This window comes from Eubalaena glacialis, chromosome 8 (genome assembly GCF_028564815.1).
Source record: "Eubalaena glacialis isolate mEubGla1 chromosome 8, mEubGla1.1.hap2.+ XY, whole genome shotgun sequence".
In the NCBI taxonomy this organism is placed as follows: domain Eukaryota; kingdom Metazoa; phylum Chordata; class Mammalia; order Artiodactyla; family Balaenidae; genus Eubalaena; species Eubalaena glacialis.
This window is the reverse complement of record NC_083723.1, coordinates 98,321,067-98,346,967: the sequence shown is the minus strand read 5'-3', so window position 1 is coordinate 98,346,967 and position 25,901 is coordinate 98,321,067. Positions and strand designations below refer to the sequence as shown.

At 35.6% G+C, this 25,901-nt stretch overlaps 1 protein-coding gene across 1 annotated transcript in view; it reads right to left on the bottom strand.

The window, feature by feature from the left end:
- KCND2 (potassium voltage-gated channel subfamily D member 2) overlaps nt 1–25,174 on the bottom strand; it is a 478,865-nt gene extending 453,691 nt beyond the window's left edge. Inside the window, exon 1 of the mRNA XM_061197978.1 lies at nt 24,060–25,174. Coding sequence (XP_061053961.1) covers nt 24,060–25,174 — 1,115 coding nt within the window. The remainder of the gene's footprint in view (nt 1–24,059) is intronic.
- Nucleotides 25,175–25,901: the final 727 nt, after the last annotated feature.

The following is a 25,901-nucleotide window of genomic DNA, read 5'->3' as shown; positions in this document are numbered from 1 at the left end:
GAGAGGAAGAGATGGTGGTAAAGGGAAGGAAGACTGAAAGGGAGACATGGAAGGAGGAAGAGGGTGAGAGAGGCCGTTTGTATATATTAGTGGTTCTTCACTTGAACAGGCATCAGAATAAGCTGGAGGGCTTTTTAAAACACAGACTGATGGGTCTCACCCCCAGAGTTTTTAATGCAGACTGTCTGGGGTGGGGCATGTGAGTTTGCGTATCTCAAAAGTTCCCAGGTGACGCCAGTGTTGCTGGTCTGGGGACCACACTTTGAGAACAGTTATAGGCCTCCATCTATATGGAATCTTACCAAGAAAAGAACAGGTGTCATTCAGTTTGCTCCTTACATTATTAAGAAAATATGTCTCAATAACCATATTTCTAAAAGTCATTATTCTTTCTATGTGCTGTGTTATTTTGTTTTAAGACAGTGAACTTCTCCTACCTATTCCTATGATAGAATCATTATTACTTATATTTGTGCTATGATTAAATGGATTTATTTTATATTTCACTACATATCAGAGGTGCAAAGAAAAAGAAACAAGAAAGCAGTGCACATTTATGCTGATGGGGTAGTGACAGAAAAATGGGCATTCTCATTCATTGCTGGTGCAAGTATGATTTGCCCCAGTTGTTTCAGAATATCTTTTGGTGCTATATGAAAAAAGCCTTACTAACTCAACAGCTAAAGGTACCATTGCACCCACAATTAATAACAGTAATTGAGCACTTACTCTGTGCCAGACATTTGACTAAGTGCTTTATTTTACATGTGTTACAATATTTAATTCTCCCAACAGCCCTAAGAGAAAAAAAGGATCCCACTGTGCTTTTTCTTGGACAGATCAATTTTTTAGTTATTCACTTGTGCAGACACTATTTTAAAAGAGACATTGACACACAGAAGAAAGATGTGTGTATACATATATATGTATGCACACACACACACACACACACACACACACACACACACATATATATTCAGAATGAGAGTAGAAAGGTACATTCTCTATTTCACCCATCTCAGGATGCTTAGGAAGACAGTCTGAACTTATTTTTTCCTGCTCCAGATGAATATCCATGAAAATAGTTCTAAATCTTGCTATGTCCAAAAAGAGGCTGAAGTCATAAAAGGCATTTCCCCGAATTCTGCCAAAATCAAAACTTTGTCCCTGGTAGAATATCAAGAAGCAATAAGCAAACTTATATTCAGTATCCTCGGGGAATTGGTTCCAGGACCCCGGTGGATACCAAAATCCAAGAATGCTCAAGTCCCTTATATAAAATGGCATAGTACAGTCAGATGTGGAACCCATGGATATGAAAGCCTGACTGTAATGCCTTTTCTGAGTTTTCAAGGACAAGTATTTAATGATCTGATCTTTAACCTCTAAAACCTCTTATTCCAAAAAAGTAAATAGTAGCTCTGTTTGGAAATGCAATTCTCAACTTCTGTGGGAAAAGATCCCCAATTTTGTTGTTTCATAATCCACAGAGGAAGACTAGCTGTGTTTTTCACAATTATAGGTGAGTCTCTTCATAGATCTCTGGGAATAAACCTCATCTACTCTTTCTCAAAAACTATAGTATCTTCTTTTATGAAGTAATTGCTTCATCTCTCCCTGCTATAATCTATGGAAATTTTATTGCCAAAAGACAGCTCTCAAGTCATTTTGACTTGTAATATACACCTCCCATCTTTTCTTTATAACATGTGTTTGCCAAACAATGTAAAATATATTAGCAACAGAACTTTGAATTGTTACCTGTTGTTACCTGTTGAATTGTTACCTTTGTTACCTGTGTAACAGGTAACACAGGTAACAAAGTGTATTGTAAAGGATGGTAATGAGGAGACTGAGGTTCTAATATCTTGTTTTTATTTCTACTCTATCTCTGCTTCTAAACAGCTGAGCAACCTCGTAAAGATCACTTCACCTTTGCGCATCTCATTTTTCTCATATGTAAAATGAGAGCATTAGATGAGGTAACCTCTAAAATCTACTCAAGCTCTCCAAATATATGATTTATTCTGATAAACTGTCTATGGTCCTGGGATGGTTTCTGGTTAAAAGACATTCCATATTTCTTAGTTCAGAAATATGCTTTTAAATACAGTTTGTGCATGAGTATTAACAAGAAGACATTATATTCTCTGGTAGAATAAAATTAATAAGCTGTTTTTATATCACTCTTTTAGATCCAAACATTTCAACTATACATAAAACATTTAAGACCCTTTTTAATAGCATGCTTAGTGTATTAATTAATATTATTTAAAGTGCATAGAATATGCAATAATTCATTTTATTACAGTAATAATATAGCTAGATAAGTTGTTAGAACTGGTTTGAACATATAGGAAGTCTTCACTAGTGATACTGGTTATTGCAGATAAATTAACTAGGTAAATAGTTCTCTGTATTATATATATCATATATATAAATATATAAGATAGAAAGAATCTAATAGCAACATGTCGAAATACTAGCTTGTGTGTAGTTTGTTCTAACTTCTAACAAGTAAATTAAAGCCATATTTAGCGATGAAACAAGTACTGCAGGAATACGGAAATTATACATACAATTCTAGCAAACATGCATTTTAGTAAGAAATGGTCATCTAGTTACCTGTTTCAGTTTGCCCTGTTCCCTTATTCAAGTAAGCACTGGGGGGGTTATGCAAAATATGACGGCAGCACAATTTCTGTCATTTTTGTTGATTAATTAATATACTTTCAATTTATAGTCTCTATTTGAATCTTAGCTTATACAAATGCTGCCTTTATGTGCATAACTCAAGCAAAATTTCTAAGCTGGAAAAACTCATATTCTATTGCCAGCAAAGATAACATTGGAATACTATAATTTCAGAGGTTGCCAAATTTTATTCCTCTGAAGGAACTGAGCTGCCATGGAATTGGAGCCAACATGGTGGCAGTTTTTGTAGTTCTTATTTATAAAGAAAGTAAGTGATTCCAGGGCTTAATAAATTGGCAGAAATCATTCTAACATTTCATTAAGCTCAGAAACAACTACGGCAGCAGAAAAAAACCCTTTAAAGCCTGTTTAAGCTTTTGGATGGTAATGCACCCCCAAAATAAGGAGATCTTTGGTAAATGTGGCGGGAGAAACTCAACGTTCACTTGATGACTAATTCTGCTTCATTGCTTTACTAAGCAGATAATAATGCAGTGGCTGTAGCATTTTTATGTTTACTGCTCAGAAGCAGGTATTTCCAGATCTTGCCTAGAAGTGAAAGAGTGGCATCGATCACGTAAAAATGGGAATGTTTATAATAACAATACTTGCCTCAGAAGCTTGCTGTAAGGATTCAATGAGTTAATTAATATAAAACACAAGAGCATTGGCTCCGTAGTTAATACTACAGAAGCTTAAGTTATTGTTTGTTATGTGTTATTGTGTGATTGTTATATGCAATTCTTCATGTCCAATGGAGGTATTTCTTCAGATTCTTATTGGCTATCCAAGGGGACATTATAACTTTTGTGGGGCCTTCCTCCCTTAAAAAATTAAAAATGATATTTTACAACTGTGTTGGTATAAATATGAATACATTAATATTAAATATTAAAAATTTTTTACCTAAAAGTTCATTTTTTCCTGTTACTTTAAAAGTAAGTAAACCATTCTCATGGACCCTCAAAAAGTAATGTGGGCCATAGAAACTGTGCTTAATGTGAAGTTCACCTGTGGATATCAGAAGCTTAGTGAACTTGGAGTATACGGGGGAGAATAGTTCTTAGCTGTTAAGTTCCTGGATGATAATGAAGACTTTCATTTAACCATAATTAATCTGTTTTGTTAAATTTGTGAGAATATTTCACAATGCATCAGTCACTATACAAATAACTTAATCAAAAAGAAAATATAATCTTAGCATATGTTCACCACTCAGTGTTTTTTTTTTCTGAGTAATATCCATGTTCATTATATATTTTAAAGATAAACAATATGCTTCAGATAATTTCAAAATGAAAACAACCTATACCAGTATTCTTAAATAGCAATCCAAATGCTCTTAGTTTATTCTCTAAGTCTTTCTGCCAATTCAGCATCAGAATGCAAATCCAGTACTCAAGGATATTATATGAATTTATGATTCCTTGTTGTGGAAACACCATTTAGTTATTTTACTTGTTGGTTGTGAGGAGTTCATTATGAGTTTTATCACTTGCCTCTTATTTTCTGAACAAAATACAATGGAATTATAAAATTATAAATGGCCTACTAACATGCATTAGTCCATTCTAAGTTAATTCAATCTAGTGAAGTGAATCTTTTCCAAACTGTTCTAAAAGAAGTTTGTCACTTATCAAGTATATCTTTATTAGGGCCTGGGACCGCTAATGTTTCCCTCAATGGGACCAACCCCTTTTACTGTGGATCTTTCTTAATGCCAACTTTGCTGCAACAGAGAACCAGTTCTGGATTTTCATTTGCAGAGCTTTGTATATATCATAGTTCTAGTATGTGCCAAAATAATTGTCTATTTCTACAATAAGGCAGGAAAGTCATCTATTGACTGTCAATACTTCAGCATTAATCTTCAAAAGGAAATCTTACTACTGGAACCTAAATGTTTCATCTCTTCTGTCAAAAACCCCCGGATGAGCTACCTCACAGGGAGACATGGTCATATCAGGCCTGGAATTGCCTATGGAAACTACTACGAAATCTCTCGAAAGACATCTAATATAAGGACTTTGCCCGCTTTTTTTCCTTTTCTTCTTCTTACTGTATGGAATGCAGATGTGATATCTAGAGCTCAATTAACCACCTTGACCGTAAGGTAGAAGCCATGTGTTGAACTTGGTAGAGAACCTGATAAAAGAAGCCTGTGTCTCTGATGAAGAAATGGCCAAAACAGCTCTGGAATACTGACTTCATTTATTTAAGAAATAAAGAAATGTCTCTCTTGTTTAAGCCATTTTAATTTCTGTTACTCATAGCTAAATCTAAGTCTAAACTACATTAAGTGTGGTGTTTAAAAATGAGTGAATATTAATAAAATAACAAGATAGTGAAAACCTCAGATATCCAGGAGAATTTTCTCATGCAAGTTTCTCTCTCTCTCTCTCTCTCTCTCTCTCACACACACACACACACACACACACACACACAGAAGGACAAAAGTGTAAAAGCTATGACAGTCTCCTTATCAAACTCTTAACTCACTGATTGTAACTCATTTATTTACTTTTGTTTATGAATGGCATTTGCCTACTTCTTTTACTGACAGTACAAAGTATTACTAAGAAAACAAGATGAAACAGAACCAAACAGTAATAACAAGTAAGGCTAAACGATATATGTTGCATTAACCAGCGAATCTGTCCTCAACCTTTTTACTTGGATCAAGAGCCAGTAGCCATGTCAGACACAGCTTAAGAGCTATCCTTTCTAATAGCAGAGCTCAATTATTATTACTGTGCATGAGCAGAATAGAACTGGATCTTAATCCTCTGTGTGTTTCCTCCAAGATTAGGTTTTGAGAGAAACATTCCCTACTTTGCTCTGACACATACTGTTTTGAATTCATCAAAGCAGAAGTGAAAAGAAATGCTTAAATCAACATCCTTCTCTCAGAAAACTTTTTTGTGCTGGTTCTCAACACTTATTTTTAGAGTTTATTAGCAGGAGCACCAGAAATGTATGGCTGGATAAGGAAGTACTCTCAATCATCCATCATCTGAATCACATTGAATATTCAATTTAAAATCACGAACTCATCAATCACTAAATAGCTAGACTGAAAAGTATCAGTGGCCAGAAAGTTTTAGTCAGTGGACTGGTATAGTTCATATTGCCAGTTGTTCTCAATGTGAAAACTTATTTTCGTTTTCAACAACATCGTAGCACAGTGGCATATTTGAGGTGTTCTAGTTAAATGAGTTTCCCTTTTTTGGTGATTGTTCTAATTGTACAATAAAATTACCTAGGGAGAAGACAGTCCTTGTAGAAGCCTGTGACACCTGTGTATAGAGACCTTTTTACGATGTGCTTGCCTTTCTAAATTAATACCTCAATTATACATCTTTAGTAATACAAAAGTTTACTAGCCACACAGTTAAAATATAGTAACTAGAATTGCTCTACACGACAAGGTGGCTACTAGCCACGTGCGACTTATTAAATTTTAAATAATTACTATTAAATAATATTAAAAATGCAATTCCTCAGTCACCCTAGCCACATTGCATGTGCTCAACAGACACACTTGGCTAGTGGCTACTCTTTTGAATAAAAAAGATATAGAACATTTCCACCATCACAAAAAGTTCTACTGGACAACACTGAACTAGATTTTCGTGTATCAACACACTTTGAAAGAGTATTAATTTAAAAATGTTTACTCAACAGAACAAATTTAGAAAATACAAAAAGAAAAATGTCCAAAAGATTTCAGTTAGAGGCCAGGAGGCTTGAAACTCCATGGGAAATGATAGCTATTCATAAAATAGCCATGACTAGAAATGTTTAAAAAAATAAAGTTTCTGAAAAATAAGATTAATGCAGAGAAGCTATTGAAAAATAATCTGATTTAAAAGAAGCATCATGGAAATATAAATGTCAAGTAAGAGCGTTCAACTAATAAAAACAATGGAATCAGTCTCCTTATCATATCAAAGTTATAATTCTTTAAAAACCAATAGCTTAAAAAATTCTTAGAAAATAATTGCTACCTGGATGGAAGGTTTAGTGTTTGGGAATTCTAATTGTTCTTTCTTGGCTCTTTGTAATGATGTCTCTTTTCCAGCTCTGGCTCTGGTTTCTTCTAACCTAGCCAGAAGATCCAAAGACTACTTCAAATGTTTGATTCTTCATTTCTCTAAGTATTGGAAAACTGCTTCTCTCAATAACTATGTATAGTACAGTATCGCATTTAAAGTATTCTTCCAGGGCTTCCCTGGTGGCGCAGTGGTTGAGAATCTGCCTGCCAATGCAGGGCACACAGGTTCGAGCTCTGGTCTGGGAAGATCCCACATGCCGCGGAGCAACTGGGCCCGTGAGCCACAATTACTGAGCCTGCGCGTCTGGAGCCTGTGCTCCGCAACAAGAGAGGCCGCGACAGTGAGAGGCCCGCGCACCGCGATGAAGAGTGGACCCCGCTCGCCGCAACTAGAGAAAGCCCTCGCACAGAAACGAAGACCCAACACAGCCATAAATAAATAAATTAAAAAAAAAAAAAGTATTCTTCCAAATTTATATGATGAGCACCACCCAGATAATTAGGATGACTATAAAGAATTCACTCAGACTACTTCACTATGGACTAAAAGAGGCTTTTTCAAAAAAATAATTAATATTCCCATATGATCACACTAAAGGCACATATTCAGTTCTGCTTTTCTAAAAGTGAAGGATAATATGGAGCTAGTTATTAGGATGAAGTGTTTCTCAGGAGAATTACCTGAAATCAGGAATCCACTTTTAAGAGATTAAATTGAAATAGAGATTTCCTTTCTCCATGGTCCTAGGAATTAAACTTGATGAGATCCAGCACTTTGAAACTTTTTGAAAATTTTGTGGGACAAAAGTCACCACATTTGAAGTATGACCTCAAACACTTCAGTTGGAAGAAAACAGTTTGTTTTAAACACAGCTTTCAAGAATTGGAAGAAATGTCAACTTCAGATGCAACACTTACACTTCTTAATACCATACACGAATGCCATCCTGACCTGCCAAAAGAATACTGAATGACTATAGATAAATTCTCCAGCCCTAGAAGAGTTATGCCAACCTTTTCAATGTGTGAAAAACAGAATTCAGTCTTTAGTACTGCACATTAAAAAGAAGTCCAATTGTTTTAGGTTATATTTGAGTATTCAGTGTTTACCTCAAAAATTTCCATGAACTCTCAATGTAGGGAGTCCAGCCCAATTGTTGTGAATCCTTCTTTGGGGAGCAGTTTATAGCCACTCTAAAGCATTGAGAGTATCCCGACCCAAAAGTCAAGACTGTGTAAAGGTGCTTGCTAGCAGGGATTTTGGACTCAGGATGCCGGCACTTGAATCCTAACTTTCCCACATTTGGACTCTTGAGTTTGTACTAACTCATCTGCAAAATATTGATAGAAATTGCAAATTTCTATAAAGTTATGGTACGACAAAAACTAGAGGATCCATGTAAAACCATTAGCACAATTACTAATACATAGTAAATACTGAACACATAATATCTAATATTTGTATTACTGCTAAAATACCCTACTTAGACCTTTGCTTTTGTTATTCCCTCCATCTGGAATGATCTTCCCATTCTCATCCTCATTTCTTTTAAGAGCCCATACTCAACCTTAAATAGTTCATTCAAGACTCACTATCAGCAAGCCCTCTATGAGACTCCCAGCTAGATAAGGTGTCCCTCTCCAAGGCTCCTATAATTCCCTGGCATAACTTTATTACTGTACCCTTCACATTGTAATGTGCGTGTGTGTGTGAGTGTGTGTGTGTGTGTGTGTGTGTGTGTGTATTGTGAGAGAGAGAGAGACTACACTATGGCATATGCCTTCAAGGCAGAAACTATGCCTCATTCATCTTTGTAACCCTAACACTTAGCAAGAGCATGCCCAGAGTAGGCATTCAAATATTTGCTGAATAAATGAAAGAATAGAATCTTGATATTTTCTAATAGCTACTGAAACAGAACATTTTAATATTCTTGCAGCCAAAGCTGAACTAAACTGATGTTTTATTGAGTTTGCTTCCTTGTTTTCAATATGAGTTCTTAGTGCTACATATTGAAAATCATTATCACCAAGCTGAGATAATTTCCCTTTATAAACAGTATACTGCATATTTTAATCAAAACCAACATAAAAATCAGCAAAATAATGTATTCAATGCCCAGACTGTTAGATCAAATTAAGTTAGATACAGTTCCTGACCTCTAAAAGTTTTTAATACAAGAGAGAAAGTACAAGATAAATAAACATAGATGCCTCTCAAATATATTTTGTATGTATGTGTGTGTTCATATCTATGTACATAGCTACAATATACATAATAGAAATGTAGAGAAGTTAAATGCACAATAACAGGCCATAGTGTTTACCTAACAAGCATATTTTCCTTGGAAATCTTCACCACATTAATGATTTTTATAAATTTTTCATCATAGGAATGGCTTTCAGTCAAGTCCTAATTAATTTTTAGTAAACTATGAAATCATTCTAAGATGCTCATTATAACCTAAATGTATGTTGTCTCTAAATTTTAAGTTACATGAAAATGTCTTTATAAATATATACTTTGTAATCATACCTTTTTATTTTTTAAGGCACTAATAATCTAGTGATTTTATAAATGAGACATAACGTAATAAGTTACTTTCAGGAAGAAAAAAAGAGATTAAGATTGTTGAAAATATTGTTTGCCCATTTATCAAGTGTAAGCTGACATCATTTTCTGACTTAATATATGTTCATTACCGCTGACATAACATACTAATAAGCAAGTCAGATGAGAGTCTACAACTAACTTCTTGTAGCCAATATAAAGTCTATTTCTAAAGTAGTGACACAATCAATCCTCTCCGCTGTACTGAATGTATATTTTATCCAGTCATGTATCATTTCAAAGATGCTTGGATAACTTCAAACAGAAGATGTTAGAAAACATCCTAGAGGTTTTTTTCCCTCTGCAATAAGATAAAATAAACAAGGCTCCACAACCTGCCCGCCTTTTCACTAAACTATTTTAGAATGACTGTGTTAAGGATTGTGTTTCGTCTTGAGTGACTTCAATTAGGAATGGTGCAAATCACAAACAACACCTGCTAGAACAGTCTATTATAATAGTCTTTGTAAATACACTTCAAGAGCAGGAAATCTAGTTTTGTCATTGCTGGTCTTGACACACTTTGAACCAAGCCTTTTCCTACAGCATTTCTACCTCTAGAAAAGCAGTTTACAGTCCTACTACTAGTTACTTGACAAATATAAATAATTTCTAGACTTACGTGTTTCTGAGGATAGTGTACATGTTTTGGAGACAGAACTAATCCATTCTTTCTAAGTCACATTTTGTTTACCTGTGAAATAAAAGTAAAGCCTATATGGCAGAATCACATGTTATAAGAAACAACGTATGTAAAGCAGAGCTTAGTGTAGTGCCTGACCCAGGGTAATTACTCATTAAATGAGAGCTTCTGTCATAATGATGATGATGATCATCATCATCATCGTCATCTCCATTTTTTATGTCATGGAATTAATCGGATCAAATAAGGAGGAACAGGAAAGCTGCATGTCTGACCCTTTTCCTCTCTCCATCCCAGTTGTCTTAATAGGCTCATTATTAATGATCTTCCTAGGGAGTGATGGGAAAAATCATCAGAAACCTGAATGAACCTCAGCCTCTGGTCAAACAGAACCAGACTAGCCCGTGGGTGCTAGAACAATTCAATTAGGATTTTTAATATACTCTCTCCTTCTCTTCTCCCTTCCCTACTGGATTTTAAATGTCTGTTTGCACTGGGTAGATGCTTTCAGGTACAACGATATGGATAAACACTTCCATTGATGAGAAGGACTCCTATTATAGCTTTTCCAGAAGAACATTGTCTATTGTGTGTTCTGTTTCATTTTTATAATACAATTAAACAGACGCATGGAGAAATCTGAGCCATGTAGCTAGGTAACATTCAAACAATGCATTTTTATTAGCTCACAGAATGAAATTTAGCAAGGATTTTAAAAATCTGATAGAATTTATGCTCAAGTAGTAAACAGTATAAGGAAAGAGAAGAAAGAAAGGTTTTATAGCGCTTCAAGTAAAAATAAAAGACCTGTTATTTTACCGCAAGATCGATAGAAGTCATTGCATTTAGGCCCTATTCAGAGATACACAGTATTAGTGTCACTGTAGGTCATGACCTCAATGTACTTTCTTCCAGTCAGATCAACTTCAGATATCTGAGATCAAGGCAATGAGGGGAGTCCAGAAATCACACTACATGACAAAGTTTGAATGACTTAAGAAAGTCACCCCAGCAGAGAAAAGCCTAAGGAGGGACATGATATCTCTCTTCAAGTACAGCCCTGGAAAAGATGTGAAAAAGAAAACATATTCTGTTCAGTCTCTAAAACCTAATCTGGATAAACGGGTGATAGAGAAAGGTGTTCCATGTCAGCTCAATTTTTTAAAACTGGATAAAAACGTGAGTTGTGCTGCCTTAAACTTCCAATTACACAGAATATTCAAAAAAGTTCATAGAAGGCCATATAAATATAGAGAATATATTAGAAAGAGGGGCTTTCAACTGGTAGAAGTTTGAGCCAGGTGATCTACAAGAAGTTTTTAGTTTCAAGATTCTATGATTCTAAGAATATAAAGAACTACTGTTTGAAAAATCTCACTTAAATGTCTATATCTGCGAACATGTTACTGAATTTATGTAAGTCTCATGGAATATGATGGCTTAAACAAATAACATGAAATCAAATGGGATTTGGATACCGCTGCAAATAAGTAAAAGTTAATTAGAACAAAGGGAGCAAAAGCACTAAGAAAATTGAGAGGTAATATTTAAATTAATTGCTTTCTTATCATAGAAATGGGTCTTTCAAAATATAGAACACTTAAAGACATTTAATATATTTCAGTGTACTTATCTGAATCAACATATTTATATTAAAGAGCAAATATTATAATATTTTCAATGGTAATACTGAACTATTTATAAATTGATGTTTATTAAACATCAATTGTTATAAATTATTAAATGATGACATCATTTAAAACTACAATGGATATAGGCAATCTTAAACCATTTGGAAAAAAGCAAATACCAATTATATTTTACCAACAAAAAAATTAAGAGAAAACCAACAGCTATAGAAACCAACTCAAAAGTTAGCTTACATGCATCCTAGCCATTCTTTCCTATTTACTAGGACAGGCCTCAAAGGAGGAAAGGAGGCCGTGATAGGAGAATAACCCTGTTCAAATATCCTTGTAATTTCATATGCTCCACAGTCTCTAACATGACTACAAGAATTGATGGTTGACTCTTGTTCTTTCCAACCCAGGCAAACAATCACTCATTTCAGAGCATTAAAAAGTTCTTCACACATCTTATACAGTGCAAACACAAATATATCTTTAAACTGCATCCAGGCTCTGTAGAGTCAGCCAGTGAGAAGAGCCAGGATTTAAAATTCCAGTTCTGCATAGAAATTATTCTCTCATGCTTATATCTTTTCTTCATAGTGCCAAGCATATATTGTCTGGCACATAGGGATAGTCAATAAATTGAGTTAAATGAAATCTGGATTCTATGTTTATTGGCTAGGTTTTGCATATGACTGTGCATTTGTTTTTCTGTTTTTCTGGGCATCATATTTTTTTCTGTTAAACAGTAATGTTCCAGCATGTTCAACTGAATGCAACACCTGATGTACATCAATTTCATAGATTATTAATAAATACCAATGCTAAGGTGATGGTGAGAGACAGTTACAGAGAACAATATTATAGAGAGGTAAAGTCATACGTCATGTATCACTGATTATTTAGGGTGCTCAAGTGTTAAGACCATAAAACAAGATTCAAATGTCATCTAATTCAATCTCTATTCCATCCTCCTGCTAGAATTGTTTCCCTAATTTCACAAATATGAATTGAATTTTTTGCATTCAGAAAGACATTTTTAATTTACTTTCATTTATTCCAAGGATATTTATTGATCACTTATGAGGGTCAAAACACATGAGAAAAGTAAAAATACAAATATGAGGACAAATATAACTTATAAGTGAAGGGACTATTATTTGTGTTACAATAATTACTTTCAAATTCATTCAGGGCAGAATTTATTAAGATTTAAAACGTGACAAGTGATTCCAGATTTTTGTTCAGTCAACATTCGACAGATATTTGAGTGCCAAAGGAATCTATGCACTGTGCCCAGAATACACTCTGCATTTTTCTGCCACTGAGACTGCTTATGCCAGGTAAGGAAACCCTCCTCTATGCCCCACCATGGCTGACATCACTAGTTGGCCATTCCATCCATTACTGGTGACCCTAGACATGCCTGAAAATTCTTCTCATCAGTCACACAGGAAACATCTAAATTCTAATGGAGTTAGCATACAAGAAAAAAAAATATACATATACACTTCCATAGCTCTTAGTATATGGGATAGTGAGTAATGTGCTAGCTAGACAATAGTCTATGTCTAATGGTTTTGCATTAGATTTGGAAATATTCTCTAAATGGCCATTTCTTATGCTGATTGTCTATAAAAGCCAAGGCCATAACATTTCCTGATGGCATAAATCTGGAAATTTTTGTTGAAGCTCAGAAGAATGGCCCAGGATAGATATGTATAGCTATGAGCCAACAGCACAGGGATGAGAGAAATAATACAGAAATGTAGAGGATTTCTTCAGAAGGTTAAGGAAGGTGAATAAGGATTTGGAGAACAGTTTTACAGAGGAATAAAATCAGCATGTCAAAACTCTAGACATTTATTTCATGTGTAATTTTTAATGTACGTTGAGCTGAAGACTTTGCATCTGTGGGAATTTTATTTCTGTATGCAGATATTTGTGTGTCAGAGAATGTGTGTAGCTGAGAGAGAAGTAGCTAGAAAGTATTATGAGTGATATAAGTACCTAAAGTGGGTTGGACACTTAACTCTACAGTAAAAAGGAAAAAAAAAATCTTTATTCAGCATCCATGATCCACAAAGCAATGTTCTAGGCATTGTTATAAAACCTGCAGGGGAGATTTCAACTAAAGTCTGAGGTTCTTTGAAGAGAGAACTTTTGTCAGCGGGCATATTAAGGCACCTTAAACACAACAAGGCTACAGGTAGAGCATTTTAGATCCATGGATTGTTTTTCTTAATTGGTTCCTAGGGATACTGCAAAGAAACAGAAATACAATATGAGCTTAGAAACAAATTATTAAAAATAAGTTGCATGTGTAGCTCTTCAATAAAACAGATTCTTCTAAATCAACTAAAATAAAAGTGAACAAAAATTACAGACCCAATTAAAATATATTCTGGATTAAAAATTTTAAATCCATTTTTTAAAAGATTTCGGATTTCAATAGCAGGTCAGAACTTTGAAGCACGGTGCAAGTGGTATTTGGCTGATGTTTCTGTCTGGCTCCAATCTTTGGTAGAAGCCTAAGGTTCCTTTACTGGGATACCTGATCAGGATCATGAATTTTTGTTGAATATTCTCTGATATTCTCCTAGAAGAACTTCATATCCAAATTCAGACTTGTTTCTCAAACATGTTCTATTGTTTTGGGTTCCAGCTTCCTAATTTGACTAAAAGAATTTGCTTGATTTTTTTAAATAACAGTTCTAGCTGTTTGAACTAAAACATGTTTCTAATAATTATTTAACTTATTTTCATTGATCATTCTTGACAATGGGAATGAAAATGTGCCAAAGCAAGAAGGACAGCCCATGCATGGTATGAAAAAATATCACTGCTATGTCTATGGAGGTGGTGCCTGCCAGAAAGTATGGGCCCAATAAATCTAGACTCTTCCTTGCCCTATTAGAAGTCAGATTATCTCCTTACACACACATTCATTCATATTCTCCCTCCCTCTCCTTCCCTCCTTCCCTTTTTCTCTCTCCCCACATATATTTTGTTCAGCAAAAGTGGCATTACAGAGGGTTGATAAGACTGTCTTTCCTATTTATCTGACTTGGAATAAACCTGCATCATCTAACTCATCTCACTTCAAACCAAGATTTCGAAATGTCATGGCAGGTCTCTTGATCTTGACACTAAGAGACATTTAAGTTTCCATGAGATTACATTTATCAGGACTTTTATGATTGAATCATAACTTTTGACCAAAAGTTTCCTCCTTTTACCAAAGTTAATAACCAGAAATCCTGTAGCCACAGCTAATCAGACAGCACCCTCCAAGGCAGGAAGTGAATTTCAATTCCTGGCCATAGGAATCTTCAATCAACCTTTCCCAAGACCCTTCTCTTTGCACCTAGACCTCATGGGAAAAGGTTCATTACATACTTCCCTATATTTACCAGGAAAGACTATGAAGTCATTTTGGACAAGCTAGCAGCCATGAAAAGCCAATTAAAAAGCTCAACATCAAATCAGCCATTCTGTGGATTTTTACACAAAACTTCCCTTATGCTCAATTATAATCTAAGAATGCACTAGTAATTTGTTTTCTATCTTTAGGTCCTCCACAGTTGAAATCCCTAACATGTGATTAAAAATTTTCCTCTTTGAAAAGTAAATCCTTTTGAATCAATTTTCTGCTTATATAGAAAAAAAAAAAAAAAAAAGAGGAAAAAGAGAAAAAAAATATACTCTAAGAAAATTCTGGTGTCATGAGATTTAGATTGACTTTACACTGGGTGCTGTCTTGGCTTCTCATAAGCTCTTCCTTAACTCGCAGACCCCGATCTAAGACTCCATATTCCTTATGTTCATTATGATCAGTTGGCCAATTAGCTTCTGCCCCCACTGAGGAAAGCTCAGCCCACCTATGCGTGACAGTTTAGGAAGTCAGTAAGTTTAAAAGCTCACAATCCCAAACTCCCAAAAGGAAGCAGTTGTATCGTCTTTATTCTAGTTGCTCTGCAGAACAGCAGTACTAATATCCATTATCCACAAAACCTTGTTCCTTGGCACAAGATAGGATAGGGCTTTTGCAAAACAGAATCCGTTTATCACCTACACTGAAGATTATTGAGTTTCTATCTATCTTCCTACATATATATTCATTAGGTAATATTAAAAACTAGCACTTTTGCTACTTCGTCTAGATCGTTGTTTTGGTTTTGGTTTTGGTTTTTTTCATCTCCAGCTCTAGTTTTTATTGTCCCCTCACAGGTCTCTCTTAATGCAAATTCCACAGCCCAAATCCCAGCCAGAAGGAATGACAAATAATTGAGGACAAAAGATGAAAATAATAATTCACATGAGACTATATGATGAACTTTGCATACTTACGAATATATGCCAACTATTCGTTAGCAAGGAAATGGAATAAAGCTCTTCAGACCAATGAAAAGTTAGTTTTCTCTTAAGAAAGAAAGGTGGAATATGTATATAATGCATAAGGGATGTCGAGTACTTGCCATAGGAGGCCAGTACAATAAACAAGTACCAAAGTGTCATTTTTCAGTGTTCCCTTATTTACAGACAAATTACAAAATTATATAGAAATTAAACCCACTTGCATATTAGAAATGCACTTCAATTCACCCATGGATCCAAGAGTCATTGTTTTAAACAGTGTATTTTAACCTCCTTTCAAAATATTACCAGCTTAAGGTCAAAAATATTCCCAGATTAGAATATTAGAGCTATCCTCAACATACATTCTTCCAGATCACTGGAAATTTTAAGAATCACTGGTTCTTAAAATTTTATGAGAGAAGTGAAAATGCAGTTTTCATGGTTCCCTCCTCCAGACATTATTTCAATTGTTTTAGGTGACTGCTAAGGATCTACATTTTTGTAAGTGTCCCAGGTGGTCCTAATTCTGATGGTCTTCCATCCACACTAAGAAACATCACCCAGAATTTTCTAAACTCTACAAATGAATCTTGTAATACAGAAACTATATCCCATCCCTACCATGCTCGCAACTCTCTAATGTCTCCCTATTATGTCTCAAATGAAACCAAAGATCTTTTCTATGGTCCGCAATGTCCTACATCATCTCATCCCAATAACCTTTCAGACAGTATTTGCTACTAAGCCCCGCCCCTGCTTTACTTCAATTACAGTGGCCTTAGGGAGAATACACCTTGCGGTCTTGGTAATTCTTTTCTCTCTTCTTCTAAACTCTTCATCCAGATATTCAAAGGACTTCCTTCATCCCTTCAGAAAGCCATCAGCTCAAATATTCCCCTAGGAAAGGCTTTGTCTGTCCCCTATACAAAATAGCACACTTCTTACCCTGACTTATTTTATTAATAGCACCCATCACTGCCTGGAATTATATATCTGTGTTCACTTTCTGCCTTTCCTACTAGAATACACAGTTCTTAAGGTCTGGAAGTTGGCAGTTATGCTTACTGCCATGGTCAGTGACAGGTAGTAAGTGATCAACAAAAGTCTGTTAAATGGAATTGAACGCGATGAGTCACATTTTGATTTCCTGAGAGCATAAGTTACTGGTAAGACTTTGGGTTTCCCAAAGCACTATTACTGGTATTCTTAAAAGTGAGGAAAGTGAGGAAGATGGAAGAATCAGGCCCACATAAGAGCAAAAAAGACAAGACCTTTTACTTTTAGAACAAAACCTTCCCATTCTATTTGACATTATTTCAACTGTCTTCCTACTCTTATGTTATTTTTTTCTCATTATTAACTTCTGATAACTCACTCCCTATTCTCCGCACACTTTTTATGATTATGATCTTCTTTACATAATAGACTTGTCAAAACTTCCAATGCAAAATGGATTGCACCATGCCAGGATATGTATCTACATGTATATTTACATTTTGTAAAACTGCCTTTTAATCGCTTAGAATGAAAACTTCTTCCTGAACAGAGAATACATTTATCTCATGTGTCATTTACAGACAATAGTTCTCTATTTTTAAACAATTCCATTCTATGCATAAATGAGTGCACCTGAATAAAGGAAAAAAGTGTCAATTTGTGTTTACTGGGTAAGAAAGAGAACACCTTTCTAATGACTGTCACCCAGGTATCTTTTTGACCCATGTGTCGCTTGGGCTACTCATATTTAGATAGGGGACTGAACTTGAAAAAGAAGGCAGTATATTTCTGTGCAGATTCACTTACATTATAACATATCTCCATATGCTTCCCAGAGGTACCTGTAATTTACCCAGCCTTCACCAGAAAGCAAACTGATTAAGGAAATAGCCATCGACAGCCATTAATTCTAACCTTTGCAGAGAAGAATGAGTTACAGCCCTCCCTAGTTAAAAGAGAAAAATAAAAAGGATGGATTCAAAGACAAAGTGTTCAAATAAAAAAAAAAAACTTGAAATTTGTTAACATTGAACAAAGCATGTGATTAGATTAGTCGATTCTTGCTAATGTTGAGATGGCACTGGTCCATGGCTAAGGAGCTCTCCATGGTGTGCATGTATCATCTCACAGCATGATCGGCAACACAGTAACCAGGTAATAAGTCTCCAAAAGGTATAGACCCAAACCTCAAAAGCCTTTCAATGTAGTTAGGCAGGCAAGAAGTAAAACCATAAATTATATAAAAAATAGCATTTACTAATGTCAAGTGTAATTCCAACTATAGAAGATGTAGGCTTGGGAGGTTGAGAAGGCTTCATGGACAAGGTCAGTGTAAAGGCTGGCTTTCAAAGGAGAAAACTAAAGGGCAAAAAAATCCAATGGAATCTACTAATGCAAGGAGATATGCAAATGTACACAGAAATGTAGAGACAGTGTTTCACCCTGGGTTTCTTTTCAATACCAGATCATATCCCACACCGTCAAATCTAGCTGCTGAAGTTAGTGGGAGAACAATGCCTATTTCTATATATATACTCACGCTCGGAAAACAATATAAGACATATGGAGAGTAGGGAAAAAAAAGAGTGAAATCATTCTTACAGCTCTGCAGGAAGAATCATACCTCCTTTTCAGGGAAAGTTCTTTTCACCTTTCCCCTTCTTTCAATGAAAGAGAAGTTAAATTGTACAGTTTTTAACAATCTACAGGCCAACTCCTTTATAGATAATTCAGACAAAATAACTGATTTATTTTCTTCTCCATCAGGCCAGGTAAAATTTCACCATTAAGTAGTTTTTCCCCAAATGGCCTAAGAGTTCACCAGATGAGAAACACAGGGTTGCGTTATATCAACTGGGCACCTCATGATAAACTCCAGTACTGTATGAATAAATGCAGAGCTAGCAGTGATACTGAGGGATGTGGAAAGAGTGAGTCACAGAGAGTAGAACTAGGAGAGAAATGCATTAAAATAATAGAATAAAGAGCATATTTATTCTTTTCTTATCCCTGAGCGTCCGCAGTAACCCCCAGCTAATTATTACTGCACATTTCTAGATAATGTTTTAAGGTCTTCAGGGAAAAAAAAAGAGTAAAAAATTGAAATTTCAAAAAGTACTACTGATATTTAATTGTGTAACTATGAGCAGGCCAAAAACAATCGTGTATGTGTAAAATGATGGATTTTAAATAGACAACAGCTAAGTTTCCTTCCACCAGGAATTCAGAAATTAGGGAATAAGAAATTTGAACTTCATTAACTCATTTTCAAAGATGAGTATAATTGGGAGGAAAGTTTAGACAAATACAAAATACATGACATCAGAATTAAATGAAGTAATTATACAAATAAAATATATATAAGACCAAGTCTATCTGTACTCTAAAGGGAAATCCTGAAAAGAAAAAAAAAATCATAACAGACCCACTGAAAATTAGAAACCAGTCCCTTTCCTAGGATGCCGTGCCAAGAGAACACATCTCATCTCTTCCTGACATACCTCTGTCTTTCAACCAAGCAAATGCTTATAGAAAAAGACACAGAAAGCTGGGTGAATACACACTTTCAAAAAATACATACGTCACGTCAAATATTATCTCTAATTCAAATGGTGACTAAAACAAAATGAAGACACTTAAGATTTGGTTCCCTGTAATGCTAAAAGAGGAATACATATCACATTTTCTACATCTCTTTAAAATTCATTTTCAGCTCTCATCAATTAACACGCTCTATAAAGAACTTTGTAAAAAATGTGGTATAGTATGCCAAAATAAAAATGGATGTTACTCATAGTATGGCTCTTCACCCAAAAGATAAATTTTGGTCCCCCCGCCGCCCCCCGGCCCGGCACCTTGTGAAGATGTATTTGATTAACACGTTAGCAATATTTATGCATAGATGCTGGCACAGGGGAAACTATAATTCCACCCATTTTCAGTATTGCTGGGTAAACCAGAAGTCTCTACATAAATGATTCCACAAGATACACTCCCAACATTCCGTAAAGCTATGTAGTCACAATAGTGACGAATAGAAGGAAGATATTTCAAAGTTTCTTCTTCTTTTTAATAATATATACTTTATAACATGCACTATATAAAATATATAACATATACAACACAGTTAATATATGTATATGTTGTATGGGATATATAGCATACTTGTATGTTATATGAAATACAACATATATGACATACATATGACATATTTTATATAAATATATAATCCCCCTACAATTATGCCATTCTAAAAAGAGGAATTTTCCTCATAATTGTTAGGAAAATTACAATAAAATTATTTTGCTTTTTTGTTTCTTAAAATAGCAATTTACCAACTACATTAAAATCAAAATATTATAGATTTAGTTTTGATAGTCTTATAAATAGACAACTACACTAAGTTTTCTAGGACCATAGTTGTAATGCTACCACATTTGTTTCTGATGAATGTACACTATAAATTAAATTTTTGTTTTCCCAGGTTTGCAGGAAAACCAAGAATGAAGGTATTGCCTAAAATAATAGCTCCCCAAATATTTAATGTGCCACCTGGTACCTCTTCTAATTCACAAGTCATGAGCCTAAGGTTCAATGGTAAACTGAAGCTAAATATATGTTTGTAAAATCATTTTTGATTACGGGTGAACATTTGGAAATTTCCTAAATTTGACACCATTTAAGTACTACCACCTAAATGAAAAATAACAACAGGATGTTACTGCCCAGAGGTCATTAAGACAAAAGAGGAGTTCCAGGTTCTTATTCTCCCAAGGCAGTTTAGGGTAGTAACTAGAGGTTACATTGCAGAAAAGAGGGAGGCTGGGAGTAAAAGGGTCATCAGAGCCCAGTGCAGGTCAACAAGTATGCTCAGAAAGAAAGGACTGAATGGAGGAAGAAATATACAGGGCCACCCAATTTAAACATTGTTTTAAAAAAACCTTTCTGACATTCTTTCATTGATTTTTAAAATTGTGCTCTTGATGTTTCATACTTTAATTAATAGGAAATGGGTAGGCTTCAAATTATATTTTAAAGCATTCACTTTACTAGCAAATCAAATAATTACTTATGTAATGAGCATGGTTAAAATATGGAATAATGATATATTTGCTATTTCAGGGAGCACAGAAATGATTAGATGAATACACAGTAGACGCACTCATTTCTTCAGACCGAAAAACCAACTGAATATTGTCTAAAATGACCTGAGAGGTAGCAGGTAATTCTGCCAGTCCTGAATTACAAAATTCTTGGCTCTTTCTTTTCATGTAGATAATGTTTGTATGAGCTGGAACTTTCAAAAACCACTGTCTAGCATTGCATTTTCACTTCTATTATCATTAATTGATGAATATTAGCTCCATTAAAAATAACAGCCCCATAAAAAGAGTTCATTGACTGTAATAGGAAATTCCTGGTCATCTATCAGACACGGATTGATTTTAGCTACAACTACTGAGTATTTACCAAAAAGTTTGTATCTTACACTTCATCGTATAAGACTACAGTGTAAAAAATAAATTAAAGCAAGGGCTTTTGTTAATACTTTCTATTCTTAAATAAAGCTGTTGAGTCACAATGCAACCAAAGTTAAGACACCAAAAAGGCAGGATTTTTTTTAAAAAATCTATTTTTTCAGAAAAGTATAATACATTTAAAATATATTTTGATGAGAAACAGAAGACATTTTTTGAGAAAACTTTGCTATATTATAAAGCATATGCTTTGTTAAATGTTTGCATATATTCTCCAATAAATGGGTTGTATCTTGATTGCAACAACATTTCTACATCTTTAAAGTATGACTGCTATATTACCAGGATCATTAATTACCTTAATTTCCTGAAAATTAAAATTTTCATCTATAGTGGAACTTAAGTCTTAGAAGTAACTCCCATTTTGCTTCCAAGTTCTGAGAAAGTGTGTGTATTTAATTTTTCTTACATACCAAAATTCAGAACACGTGAACTAAAACCATTTCATAGATTTTACTCAGGTATTGTGATTTAGTTTCTTAATTCATTTCAAAAAGTAGATGCTTCTAAGCATTTTATTTATATAATAAAAATTGTCATCAGTGGTTAACAATTCCTCATCTTTTCCTGAAAACAAAAATAAATTTCAAAATAAAATAAAAATTTGAAAGTCATTTCAGAAAACAAGTTTTAAAATAATACTAACTTCTCAAGTCTAGAATAGAAATTTCTAGCCAGATGAAATTAGCATCTCATCAACATTCATTATAATAATGCTTAAATTCAATCAGATAGAGGGTATATAGTATTAAAATGACTTACTGATACTTCATGAAAAACACTGTCACAGACACCTAATTTTTTAAAGTATACTTCCTTTTAATACTTCTTCTTTCATTTCCTCTTAACATAGAGTCCTCTTTTTATTCATAGGTACTTCTAATTTGAAGTCCTGATAGTGATTTACACTATCCAACTGTCCTTAATAAAGACTTCAAATGACATAAAGACAACAAGACACAAACCTCTTGGTTACAACTAAGCACCTGCACTGCTAAGGTATTCTGCATCTTCTTCAAAATGTGTCACAAAATTACCAACAGGATAAAAGGGAAATATAAGCAGTAGGTTATAGAATTTTCACTGATTCATTTTTGAAAATCCACCAGCAGGCCTTCAAAAATATGTGAGACTAAATCAAAATCATAAGTCATTATATTTTACTTTAATATAATTTCTTGACTTAGCCCAAAATTCTTCACATATAAAATATTCCATTAGTTAGCCATAGGACAACATGAGAATTCTGTTCAACACAATATGTCTAATAAAATTAAGTTGACTTTAACCACATTGTCATTTAAAGAAGGCAATTAAATTAGGCTGAAACACAAAATTTAAAAAGCAGCCTTGGGAATAACTTTTTTTCTTACAGCCATTACCAAATCCTATTGAACTGATTAACTATGCAAGAAAAGCAGCATAAAGCTGAAGAAAGGGCACTAACATCACTACCTGGCTTATCTAAGAACTCATAAAAGTAAAACGCTCTTACCATTTTATTTTACTATATACTCTAATATATAAATGCTGCTACTTTTCTGCAGTTTTACATTATTAATAATGTCATATCTTTCTTCAATCATCTAAAAATCTTAATTCTAGCTTAAATTTTGTCCCTTTGGTGGCAAAACACCATTACCACCAAACAAAATAATGAAGAAAAGAATTCTAAAAGGAAATTAGGGCCCAAAATTCTCTAATGCAACCAGCCCTTGGTGACCATCAATCTCATCAGATACTGCTCTGCCCTCTATGTGTATTCAATGAATATGGGCCCATTGCCTGATGGGATCTGTAGTTTCTTAAAAAAACGTGTGGATAAGAGTCATTTGCTTCTTTATTTGAAACTATGAACGTAGAAACAAATATGTTGCAAATATCATTCCACTGCATTTTGTAGAGTTGATCAGTTTCAGCCCTGATATTCTAAAACACTGCATAACTTATCAGCCATAATGAAAATGCATATATATGAATATGTGCATACATATTACAAAATCCTTTGATAATATCTATAATCTATGTCTTAAAATGCTGTAAAATGAGAATTATGGTTCTTAGAGGGAAAATGCATGCCAGAAGTATTCATATGAAAATAATACTTCAAATATACATGGAAACTTTTCAGTTCAATACACTGAAGCACTTTCTAGGCATTTCAATATACAGTGTGTATTTTCATACCTTTACTTGGACACAAATTTTGCGTTTTTCATTGTCATTATATTTTTATGTATTCATACATATAATATTGATGATCTTTATATTCAGGAATTCCTAAATTTCTTTCTGTATCACTTTCAGGCATCAATACTTAACACTGGCCAGCAACTCCCTAAATACTTCAATCACTATATCATACTCATTTCATAGATCAAAAGAGTTCTTCAAAACCATTTAGATAATATTTTCCTGAACCCATTTAAGAAAGAGAAAGATTATTTGCTCTGAATAAGTATATAACTTTAAGGGGTGCACAACCACCACATACATATTCCACCTCCATCCCATTTCCCTTGATGGCACCTACCCTAGCGTTGTCATGGTGACGATGGTGTACCAGAAGGCAGCAGGGATGCTGGTGAACTTGCTGGCGGAAGACCCCTTCTCTGCGTAGAACATAACTGTAGCGAAGATGATGATAGCCATGGTGAGCGAGAAGAGCAAGAAGCCCAATTCAGAGGCACAACTCTTCAATGTGTACCCCAGGATGCGCAGGCCTTGAGAGTGGCGGGAAAACTTAAAGATCCGGAAGACCCGGAAGACGCGGAGTGTGACAAAGGCTCCACTGACATCCTCATTGTCTGTCATCACCAGCCCAATGTAATAAGGCAGGATGGCCACCACGTCGATGATACTCATGACGCTACGCACAAAACGGTAACGACTAGGAGCTGCTGCCAGGCGAAGCAAGTACTCAACGGTGAAGATCATGACGCAGGCTGTATCCAAGCAAAAGAAGGCCACAGCGTACCGCTCCCCACAGGGCAGTTCTTTAATGTGACCTGGGCTAGACCCACATGGCACTGTTTCTACCACATTAGCGATGACTGAGACGGCAATGAAGAACCCGGTAACATAGTAGAACACCAGGGCCATTGTGCTGGTGTGAGGGTTCTCAAAAGCCCGCCAGACCCTCTGCCGAGCCGTCATAGTGGGCAGCGCGCTCTCTCCGTTGTTGTCGGTATCAGCATCGTCCTGAAGACGCTCCGCGTTCTCTCGCCGGCGGTCCTTGTACTCCTCATAACAGCAGTCGCCAATAATTTCTGGGATGAGGCCAAAGAAGGCTAATTCTTCATCATAAGCGGAGATGCACTCATGGCGAGGGTAGTGGAGTTTCCCAGTGCGGTAGAAATTCAGGATGTGGCGGAAGATATCTGGGTCACGGTCAAAAAAATACTGCTGAGTCTCTGGATGGTAGAAAAAGTCCCTCTCCGAACTGCCCAGCAGAGTGTCTGGGTACCGTTCCAGGGTGTCCTGCCATGTCTGGAAACGAGTGCCACTCACATTCAGCACAATTAGAGCATCCTGAGTCCTTTTCCTCTCCTGCCTCGGGGGAGCTGGCATGGGCCCCGAGGCCACAGGCATCCAGCCAATGGCCGCTGCCCTTGCAAAGGGGAGCCACGCTGCTACCCCCGCCGCCATGGTTCCTTCAAGTGCAGGCCAGAAGGGCAATGAAGTCTCTACAATGGGTCACTCAGAGTAGCCACAATCACCCACTTCCCCCAACAACTACTACTGAGAAACGTGGTCCAGAGGTATCAGCCTTATTCCAAGGTAGGGCTCCTGGTGAAGTCACAGTTCTCAGAAGGGCAAGTTTCCCTCAAAGACAAGGTATTTGGAGTAACGGGGGGGAAAATACAATGTCCTAACAATCACACCCCACAAAACCTAACCAAACCTCTTCCTGCAGTCGGACCAGGCTAGCCCTGGCACAAATAAGTACACAGGTGACTTTAGATGCCGCAATTTCTTCAAACAGGTGTCTTTGATTTCTCCCTTAACACAGTCTGGAGTACGTGTCGTGTAGGATAGAGGAGACGAAGGACAGACACTCAGTGGTATTCTTTTGAAGAATTAGGGAACCCTTCCACCTTCCCTTTCAGCTCTTTCAAACCTTCCCTTTCCAAGTGGCCCTTCCCGCCAAAGGAATCTCAAGAAGGAGACCTGTTGTTGTAGCTTCCGAGGTGCGGTCACAGCCGCTGCCCCACGTCTCTTTGGGAGTCCGGTCGCCACCTCTACTCCTCGGGACGTATTTGCAGAGACGGAAGTGCTGTGCGTTGGACGCGGCCAGAGGGCATTAATATAGATCCTCCCCCCCACGTCTACGAGCACCCGCCGTGTCCGCCAAAAGCATTCGCCCAATCTCCCC